The sequence below is a fragment of the Microtus pennsylvanicus genome, chromosome 4 (assembly GCF_037038515.1).
Source record: "Microtus pennsylvanicus isolate mMicPen1 chromosome 4, mMicPen1.hap1, whole genome shotgun sequence".
NCBI lineage: Eukaryota > Metazoa > Chordata > Mammalia > Rodentia > Cricetidae > Microtus > Microtus pennsylvanicus.
The window spans coordinates 97,569,205-97,580,277 of record NC_134582.1 but is presented as its reverse complement, the minus strand read 5'-3'; the positions used below and the strand labels follow the sequence as shown (position 1 = coordinate 97,580,277).

Here is an 11,073-nt window from a genome sequence, read left to right as displayed (position 1 = left end):
ATCATGAACACTCTGTCTGAAGCAAACGGCACCTTTGCCATCCACCTTTTAAAGATCCTTTGTCAGAACAACCCTTTGAAAAATGTATGTTACTCTCCTGTGAGCGTCTCCTCTGCTCTAGCTATGGTCCTCTTGGGGGCGAATGGAGACACCGCAGTCCAGATATCACAGGTAAGTTCCCTGTCACCTGACACCCATTTCACATACCTAAGAGCTGCAGAGAAGCAAGGATAGGAATATGCATAACCAGTTTCGTGGGACAGGGGCTAAAATGAAGGAAGACAATATTCTCCAGTAAGACTTCTTTAAAGCAATGATTTTTTTTCCATGAGTAATGACTTGGTAAGGTCTCAAAATTGTCTCCAGACTTCACTTAGAAAATGGTGCATAAATAGATTTATGGTAGGTATTGTGGCAAGGCTTTAAATTCCAGCTTCTAAGGAGATGTAGACAGGATGATCACAAGTTCAAGGCTACCTGCACAACTTAGTTCCACATGAGGTTTGTCTGTATTTTTGTGTAATGGAAGGAGGGTGTTGCAATTACAACTCAGTTGTAGGACTCCTGGAGAATGTTTAAGGCCTTTTGTTTAGTCCCAAGTACTTCAGAGAAAAAAAATGACAAAAATATTTGAAACACAGATTTCTTAGATCTAGTTCATTTTTAGAGCAATAGAGTTTGTAACAATTTATTAGAAAGTGACACTAATACCTGCTTTTAATTATTTTGATATCAATTGTCTTTACATCGGAATCTCATATCCTGCCTTAAACATCTCTTATTTGCTTGCAAATTCTGTTTACAACCAAAATTCTTCATTACTGATGTCATACTATTTCATTGTTTTCATTCACAGACACTTGGTTTAAACACAGAAGAAGACATTCATCAGGGCTTCCAGTGGCTTCTAAGAAACCTGAACAAGCCAGAAAAAAAATACTTGCTTAGAATGGCCAATAGGATCTTTGCAGACAACACTTGTGAATTACCCCCAGTAAGTTGAATCAGTAGAATGACATCAATTGCTTTGAAAATAATTGTTGCTATAGAGAAGGATCCCAGAGATCTTGAGGAAATGAAGGGCAAACTTTTAGCCAGAGCGATTGTACAAATCTATAAGACCTCCATTTAGAAGACTGAGACAAGACAGACACGCGCTCTAGGACAGCATAGTCTCCATAGTGAGACTCGACTCCCTAACTTTGACCAAGACCAAAATTCTATAACGATACTTTGAAATATTTTAAATCTAATTTTGTGTAATTTTTATTTATTCAGGTCTGGCTATTCTCACTTACAAAGGCCTAGTACAAAAAGATGCTTGTTCTTTAAAGTGATATCTACACTCATTTTAGTTTTGTTCTTTAATGTCTTAATATTCAGAAGGTCAGGTTCCTTGCAGACACTTTATTTGCCCATGTTACCTTTCTGAACATTTTCTCTCCAAAGACCTATAAGGAGTCCTGTCTTCAATTCTATCACTCGGAGCTGGAGCAGCTGTCCTTTGCCAAAGATCCAGAGGAGTCCAGGAAGCACATAAACACGTGGGTCTCCAAACAGACTGAAGGTCAGAATTTCAAGTTATTTCACACTCACATTCTTGTCCTTTCCATCCACCCCTCCCTCTTCTTCCTTCCCTCCTCTTTCTTTTAACTTCCCTTCTCCCTCATGGACTAATCTCATGTTATTTCAGGGAGTCAAAGAGATGCAGACTCACATCATGATATGTGGTATAATTTAGACCTTAGTGAATTCATGGAGGTTTTATTCAGACAGTTAGATTTGAAACATAGGGTTATTTGTATATTTCTTTCTTTTTAAAAATGGTATCTATTTATTTTATGTGCATTGGTTTTTGGCTACATGTGTATCTGTGTAAGGGTGTTGTATTCCCAGGAACTGGAGTTACAGACAGCTAGGAGCTACCATGGGGGTGCTGGGAACTGAACTTGGGACCTCTTGAAGAACAGTCAGTGCTCTGAACCACTGAGCCATCTCTCCAGCCCAGTTTTGTGTATTTCTTCAGGACAGAGGGATGATAGAAATGCCATGAGAAATCATTGGCCTGATTGCAAGTTGAACAGCTTACATTAGAAGACAGGGGTGGTCTGCGGTGTTGAAAGGTCATGTGATTCCAACATAGAGATTCATGTAGAGATCTTCCTCATAAGTCTTCTCTCGGCTCGCTCTTCCTAAGGTCTGTATTGCCCCGGCCACCACCACCATTATGTAGAAGAGGATTCCTGTTTCTGATTCCACCCTTCCTGCCTCAGATCCCTCACTTACATGTGGTGAAACCAGCCTTGATTTCCATTGAAAATACTCTATCAGGGCTGCTCAGCTACATTGACCTAAAAGAACTTTCCATTGGGTTAAGCCGTATTTGTTTCTATTTTAAAGATAACTGTTTGAGAATTGGTCTCACAGATCTTTGAGAGCATTGTCTGATATGTAAACCATCCAAACAGTTCTATCCCAATAAGTACATTCCTATTTGTGCTAACAGAGTGACGATAAGAATGAGAATCTTTTCTTAAAGACTCCGCAATTATTTGCCCATTTTTTTTGTTAGAATCTTACCTCTTCTACACTTTTGATATTATAAATGAGCAGGATTCTCTTGACCATTGATGGGATCTCCCTTAATGGAGAAGAAGGGAATCTGTTCTCTTGCCTATGTTGTTTCTTTTGTTGATGGAGAGTTTAGAATAGTAATAGCTATTCAACAAACTACTTTCTGCCTTTGAGTCTCTGACATGTTGTGCTATGCTAGAATTGGGCATGGCCATGGTATTCTAGATAAGACTCTGTATCTAACATTAGTGTATTACTCCGTGATCTCTAGAGGAACAGAATGAATATATAATACGGATGGGATTTAAAAGATTGGCATATATAATACAGGCTGACTGGATGTAGGGGGGATGGATTTGGACTTCACAAAGGGCAGAGTAGCCTGCCCTCTCTTAAGGAGTAATCCCACAACGATCATCTGCACGTGGTGTGTTTGAGAATCTGGGAGCATTTCCATTCTCTATGAGCCTGAAGATCTTATAAGACTCAGTCTGGCATGGAAAGCCTAGAAGATTCTAGAAAGCCACCAGTCTTTGTCCACATGAAGGCCAAAGTTACTGAGTCCCAGTGTCAGCTAAAAACGATAGGCCTGGGGCACAAAGAGCATAGATGCACTCATCAGCGAGGGCTGAAGACAGGCAGGCAAAAGCAGTGCTGCTTCTCCCTCAGTCCTTTAGTCAGGGCAGCACAGGAAGGCATTGCCCACTCTGGGGAGTGTCTTCCCCCTTAGTTACTTTCCTAGGAAATGTCTCCACAGGACTGCCTTGAGACATGTCTCTTAGTTGATTCAGACTGTCAAGATAGTACCCACCAGAGCATCCAAGGTTAAACATTAGTCTCCGGTGACCCCTTTCCTGCTTCTTTATTCTCCATTCTGGAGTCACTTTTTCTGCTTTTTCCAAACCTGCTTTCTGTGAGAGACTTGGAAATCGTTCAGCATCCTCATCTTGAGGATGGTCATTCGGTGCACATGATCTCCAGTCATACATGGATGCTGGCATCCTGTTTTCTTTTCTTTTCTTTTATTTTCTTTTTTTAAGCAAAATTTGAAAGTGATTCTTGAATCTGCCCAGATGTAACATCATCTTATTTCTCATGCGTGTGTATACAATGAACCTGAATGATGTCTCTGCTTTTTCAAAAGGGAAAATTCCAGAGTTGTTGTCAGATGGTTCAGTTGATTCAGAGACCAGGCTGGTTCTAGTCAATGCCTTATATTTCAAAGGAAAGTGGCATCAACAGTTTTACAAAGAAAGCACAAGGGAAATGCCCTTTAAAATAAACCAGGTAAGGAACAGTATCCAAAAGTTCATGCCAGTGTGTCAAAGAACTTGCATGGAAATGTGTAAAGGTGAGTGTGTAGCTCTGGGGTTCAGTGGTAGATATCGCATGTCTTGTGGGGTGCTGAGCTTGATCCTCAGCCTAGAAACATGGAGAATAGGAAGGCACACAAAACCATTAGAAACTAATATTTTTGAATGCAAGGTTAAAATATAGAAAATTGATAGGAATATAGAACATTAATGGCCTATATTATTTTTCATCCTTTTGAGGGCAATTTCCACTTTTGACAATTTCTTGTGTGACCATTGCTTCTACCTCTCGCTAAACTAAATTTTCCTTATGTACAAAAATGTCAGATATGACTTCTTATATTATATTAGTATAATATATAGATGAAGCATGATACATAGTAGAAAGGATGCTTTCTGAGAAGATGTATCTGTCTGCACTATCATTTACACCACTATAGAAATATCCCAGTCTAATGTATGAAAACTTTTCTTTTAACTACAATTGATTATGCCTCCTTAGATACAATGACTGACAATAGTGAATGATGAAATCCTATTTCTGGTGTGATAGTAGCTGACTTTCTATTAGTGAAACAAATTATCTCAGATAATCAATTTAAGTAGGAAATATTTAATGGAGCTCATGATCCCAGTAGTTTCAGTCTGAGTCAGTGGATCCAATCACTTAGGGTTTCGGTGGTACAGTACAACATGCAGTGAAAATGCATGGTGGTGTTTGGTCACCTCACAGCAGTCAGGAAGCAAAAGGAAGAGGGGTACATTGTCAAAATCCTCTTCAGGGGCAGCCCCTCTCCAAAACCTAACTCTTCTCTAATAGGCCCTGTGTCCTAATGGATTGTTCAGACCCCAGTAGTGTGAACCTGTGGACAATGGCTTTGAAACATGAGACTTGGTGGAACATTATTGGCCCAACTATGACTTTGAAATATTAATAATTGAATGACACATTTCTCCTGCTGGTAACGCATGATGTTTCCTAAGTACATCTCTGCTAGGTTGCTGTTTTGTTAACTGGAGACAAACCAGAGCCATTTGAGAAGACTGACGCTACATGGAGAAACTGCCTCCATAAGATTGGCATTGAGACAAGTCTATGGGGCACATTTCTTAATAATTGGTGTGGATCCATCCCACTCTGGCTAGTGCCAACTCTGGGGAGGAGGTCATAAACTGTATAAGAAATCAGGCTGAGAAATCCATGGGGAACAAGCCAATAAGCAGCACTCCTCTATGGTTTCTGACTCAGCTCCTGCTCAGAATTCCCTCAGGGATGGAATGTGCCCTGAGAGTTGTGAGATGAAAGACCCCGTTTCTCCCCACGCTGTTTTGTTCAAGGTCTTTTACCACCACGTAGAATCCTATCTACTACAGTTCCATATCTGCTGACAACAACTATTTTAATCAAAGCAGGAAGAGACTGGTAGACGTTAACTAAGTGTTCACTGGGTCATGATTAGTGTTGTCATTGTGAGTGATGAGAACACTGCTGGCATTAACTTCAGCTCATTTGGAAACCTTTTGACCTCTCTCAATAATGTATTTTATGTCCTGGGTTCATCTGTTCAGAGTGAGAAAAGACCAGTGCAGATGATGTATCAGGAAGACACATTTAACCACGCCTACGTGAATGAAGTACAGGCACAGGTGCTGGTGATGCCCTATGAGGGCCTGGAGCTGAGCTTTGTGGTCCTGCTCCCAGATGATGGTGTGGACCTCAGCCAGGTGAGGCAGGAGAGGTTGTGTTATTCGACACTCTAAATGTCTTCTAGAAGAGTCCAGTGTCTGTTCTCATTAGACGATAATTAATTCTTTTCATCTTAACAAATTCATGGAGAGTGGGTAGTACTAACAGACTGAGCTTCGAATTGTGTCCAGGCACAAGGTTTTAGTGTTTTCATGACTCCTGTTGTGGGTTGTGTGACTTTGCCATATATTATAACTTCATCACAAGGATATGATATGATGATCACTATCTGATAGGATGAAATGAGAGAAATTCAGGCAGCAAACTTAGCACAGTGCTTGGAAAATAACACCACTCTGTAAAGAGAACTTTATCATGATCCTTGTTATTATTTTATTTTAATATATTAGAACATAAAATATACAGAAAAATATTGCACTTTAACGTAACAAAGTGGAAGAGGAGGAGCAACATCTGCAGATGTCAGGCAGATCATTATGAAACTTCTTGGCCTTCCTTGCAGCTGGATGCCCCACTATATCACAGCCAGACTATGAATGGAGGGCAGTGCAGTGTGAAAGATCTAAGGGTCTTTGTAATCAGAACAGATTCCCTGGCTCTCCTCATCCAGCTCCCTAACAGTGGCATGGCATATGTAGTGTTAGTTTTTCATCACTGATAAAATGCCTAACAAAAATAACATAGGAGGGGAAGGATTTATGTAGGCATACAGATTTAGAGAGCTCCTTTCAAATTACCTGTCCGCATCTTACAGTTCCATTGAGGCAGGTGCATTTGGCAGACATCACAGGCCTTTTAGTAATCAGGAAGCAGAAAAATAAGAAGGGACGAAAAACCAAGGACATCCTTCATAGGTAACCTCCAGAAACTGCTTCCTTCATTCTTCTAGACCCCCCTGATGCCTAAAAAAAGGTACAAAGAGCTGCAGAGCAAGCATTTACTATGAGAGTTTTTTTGAGAAATTTCACATTTAAGTTACACAACCCACAAAACACAATCTACCCTGGAATAGACCTCCCTTCTAGGGGGTTGAGGAGAAGGTGGCCAGGTCTTCCTACCTCTCAGGCTGATGGCCTCCATACCCATCAGGGAGCTGCACACTAGCAGGACAGTGGGACACTCATGCTGTCTGGCCATGGGAAGAGGCAGTGCCCCATGTGGGATAATGGCACAGTCTGTGAGCAGGAAGTGGCTATGAAACTCTGGGTAAGACCTAACTGTGAATCTGACAGTCTCTAATTCTAATTTGTCAGGTGGAAAACAATCTCACCTTTGAGAAGTTAACAGCCTGGACCAAACCAGACTATATGAAGAGAATTTATATAAAGGTTTTCCTTCCAAAATTTAAATTGGAAGAGGATTATAAAATGGAGTCCGTGTTTCAGCACTTGAGAATGGGAGATGTCTTCCAAGGAAGCAAGACTGATTCATCAGCAAAGTCTCCACAGAAAGACCTATGTCTGTCCAAGTTTGTTCACAAGAGTGTTGTGGAGGTCAATGAAGAAGGCACTGAAGCTGCAGCAGCCTCGGCCATCATTAGTTATGACTGTGGCCTTGAAACTGACTTAACATTCCGTGCAGACCGCCCCTTCCTGTTCTTCATCAAGCACAATGAAACCAATAGCCTCCTGTTCTGTGGCAGGTTCTCCTCTCCATAGGCACAATTACCATGTCAGAAGCAGTTCTCAATTCAGCATCTTGACAACTTCTGTAACGCTGTGAGGATGGGCATATGGCGGAACCATGTTCAAAGGTGAGGGCCCATTTCTCCTGGCACTCTGATATTCAGATGTCCTCATTCATCTCCCCCTTTCCTGACCACATCTATGGCATTTGCCAGGTCTTAGGGCCACAGAGTGCTTTGGTTACCTGTTATGTAAAACAACAAAAGAGGCAAACAATTCCACTAGGTAACCACAAAGTTGTCTATGGTGACCTTAATAAGCACCACACACAGTGCACAGACAAATCATGCCAACTATATACTCAGTGCTCTCCTGGCTCCTCACCTCCTGCCATCACTTGTCTTAATCTGTACTCATCATAGTGAACACTTCTGTGGATGATGACCGCTATTGCAGTTTTCCCAGTGATTGGTCCTTAATGCACACTTTAATATTACTTTTCTTTGCTGTCCACCAGTCACCAGGGGTGTGCCCACCACTGTGCTAGACTTGGGGACAGATGCAGACAGTGTGGTCCTCTAACAGTTGGACTTCCCTACTTTCTCTCAAATTATCTATCTGCCATGACAGCTACCTTGAACTACTATATTTTCCCCTGCTGAAGTCATGATTCTGTAAACTATTGTTTTTATCCACAAGCAATTGTACTAATCAAGTTCTGTGGCATCCTAATGACCATTTCAAAATAAATTTTGTTTTCTCACCAAACATGTATGCTGCTGAATAAATAAAGGAGGGAAGTCTGAGTTTGCATTTGCTTTAATTAAAAATATCAACCTTGGATGAGGAGGCAGAGTCAGCAACTAGCTGATAGAATGTAATCATAGAGACAGAGGGCGTCTGGAAGACAGATGGAGAGATACACAGGTGGTAGGGAGGGACTTTCAGCATGGCAGGTTTTTGGTTTTTTGTTTGTTGGTTTTTGGTTTGATGGACCAGAAGGAAGACAGTGGCAAGGAGGAATTATCAGCAAGTTGCTCTTTAATCTCTGACTTAGCAGGTTTCACCCAGCCTCTGACTTCTGGGTTTTATTAATACATAGGAACAATTGATGCTTATTTAAAACTACATCTATTGACAGTGATAGGAGCAGATCTGGTAGGATGTAAAAGTCCTGCCGGGTGGCTACTAGAGAAACACGTCAATAACTATGGAGTCGCAATTATTGACTGAGACAGCAGTAGATGCAGAGCAAAGCCCCGCACAAAACTGAATCTGCCACCTCCATGTGTCATGGTGACTTTGATAGCCAAGTCTCAAAATCCTGTATCTCTGAGGGTTGTAATCACTGGTTCCAGTTTAGCAGGGATTTGAATGTCTTTTGGGTAATGATAATGTTAAAATATTGTTTTGTGCTATCCTGCTACATCGAAACGCTTGCTCCAGAGTTGGAAATTGACTGTACTGATAGCTGATCCACCTTAGTCTATGGCAGGAGATAAAAAAGCGAGACAAAACAGCTTTAAAAAGATAGAATATTAGCTTCACTTAACTGCCTGAAACTTTTGCTAAGATATAAACTTTATCTCAAGACTTATGCAACTATTGTATGAATTTTCTATACCCCAAGATTTAAAAGCTTATTTAAAGCCGTTAAAAATCTATAGAATCTGTAATAAAAATTGCCTTAAAACTTACAACACAGAGTTAATGATTAAATATTTATACACATGATGGAGGAAGGTCATTGGCTAATAAAGGAACTGCCTTGGCCCATTTTATTGGTTAGAAGATAGGTGGGAGGAGTAGACAGAACAGAATGCTGGGAGGAAGAGGAAGTGAGCTCAGACTCCACAGCTCTCCTCTCAGGAGCAGACACCTCAGAGAGATGCAATGCTCCGCTCTCCCAGGCAGATGCACGTGATGTAGCAAGCCGCCAGGTTAGACATGCTGAACCTTTCCCGGTAAGACCGGTGCTCACAGATTATTAGAGATGGGTTGATCGGGATGTGAGAATTAGCCTGTAAGGGCTAGAGCTAAAGGGCCAAGCAGTGTTTAAAAGAATACAGTGTACGAGTAATTATTTCGGGGCATAAGCTAGCCGAGCAGGCAGCCGGGGTGCTGGGGATGCAGCCCCGACGCCCCTTATTACTACATACACACGTAACCTTACCATTCGGGTTGTAAAATTCAGCAATAGACAGCACCACCATCATAAATGAAAACAAAACACCCAATCAATCAAGTCTACAGTCTGGGAAAGTCTCTGAATACAAAACCCTTGCTTTTCAACCTCTGTAGTTCTGCTTCTGGCTAACTGTTTGTTGATTGAAAACTCCATACCTGAAACATGTTTATGTTTTATGCATAAAGCTCACCCTGAGAACACCTCGACAAAGAATCACTAAGAATGTATTTCTATCAGCTGGGAGGCAGTGGCACATGCCATTAATACCACGTGTGGGAGGCAGAGGCAGGTGGATTTTTGTGTTCAAGGCCAGCCTGGTCTACAGAGCAAGTTCCAGAACAACCAGAGCTATAAAGAGAAATCCTGTCTCAAAAGAAAAAGAAAGAAAGAAAGAAAGAAAGAAAGAAAGAAAGAGAAAAAAGAGGATATGTCTAGCCTCCCTGACTATGAATTTTGTTAAACATTATCTATTTTTATAAATTGAGTCACAGAAAAAAAACAGTGATTTTTCTGGAAAGTACCCTATGAAAGGACCAAGAAAGTTAAATCACCAGTTTCCCCCATGGACTGTATTTACAATTTACACTAAAAGAGCTATAATCAAGAATTGTAATATTTATAGGTCAAATTAACAGGTACAAAACTGTAAAATCCTAATCTACAAATTACTAACTTGTTGTAAACACTTAAAGATAATTAAGACATACAGATTAATACTCACCTTATAAAGGATGAGATTCTAGAAAACATAAAAGTGAGTGAGGCAACCCAGAAAGACAAATATCATATATACTCACTCAAAAGTGGCTTTTAGACATAAAGCAAAGAAAAACAGCCTACAAATCACCCTCCCAGAGAACCTAGAAAACAATGAGAACCCTAATCTACATGGGAATGAGGATCTAATCTACATGGGAAGTAGAAAAAGACAAGATCTTCTGAGTAAACTGGAAGCATGGGGACCATGTGAGAGGGTTGAATGGGAGGAGAGAGGCAGGGAGGGGAGCAGAGAAAAATGTATAGCTCAATAAAATAAATAAATAAATAAACCATCAGATTCTTTAATATGTTCAGAACAAAACTTGTGCTCATGCTTAGTTCAATATAATTTTTTTTTTTACAAAATGAACTTTATTTAGTCTCCTGCATACATTTTCAAGGTTAAGGCTAAAACAAGTAACTAATACAACTAAAGTTTATTTAAAATCAGGCATGCTTCAAAGATTGCCCTCAAAAATTATCAGAGATCTGCTGAATATGGCATTGGATATTTAACACTCTCTAACAACGTACAACATTTGATTCTTTTAACACAATCTGTTTCCTACCAAGTCTCACAAGATCTCATCAAGTTTCAGTGTATTTGGAGGCTAGTTTTCTGCACTGCCCCCACTTGGAGAAGAGCTGCTGGGTGCAAGAGGCTGTGGGAATGTACAGCAGTGACTACTAGTAATTAACAGGAAACCCTCTTGGGGAGCCCCACTTGCCAAAGCCATAGGGTTAGTGACGATAAATGACTCGTGGTTTTCTGTCCATACCTTTCTCTGGTGCCACTATCATACCTCCGTAATAAGAGCAACTGTGGGGTTCTTTCCATAAGCATTTGGTGCTGTGTTTTACACTTACTGGGCAGACACATATCTATGGATAGTCAGGAAGATGACT

At 40.6% G+C, this 11,073-nt stretch overlaps 1 protein-coding gene across 1 annotated transcript; it reads left to right on the top strand.

The window, feature by feature from the left end:
- Positions 1-7,885, top strand: LOC142848791 (serpin B9-like). The gene is made up of 6 exons (XM_075970968.1): positions 1-171; positions 857-994; positions 1,450-1,567; positions 3,719-3,861; positions 5,457-5,612; positions 6,849-7,885. The coding sequence occupies exons 1-6, from the start codon at positions 4-6 to the stop codon at positions 7,251-7,253; spliced, it is 1,128 nt and encodes a 375-aa protein (XP_075827083.1). The 5' UTR covers positions 1-3; the 3' UTR covers positions 7,254-7,885.
- Positions 7,886-11,073: the final 3,188 nt, after the last annotated feature.

Bases quoted from the DNA above. Each gene is read 5' to 3' on its own strand.
- LOC142848791 (XM_075970968.1), top strand. From the start codon at position 4: ATGAACACTCTGTCTGAAGCAAACGGCACCTTTGCCATCCACCTTTTA. The intron at 172-856 runs GTAAGTTCCCTG...TTTCATTCACAG, and splicing joins CCGCAGTCCAGATATCACAG to ACACTTGGTTTAAACACAGA. The intron at 5,613-6,848 runs GTGAGGCAGGAG...CTAATTTGTCAG, and splicing joins ATGGTGTGGACCTCAGCCAG to GTGGAAAACAATCTCACCTT.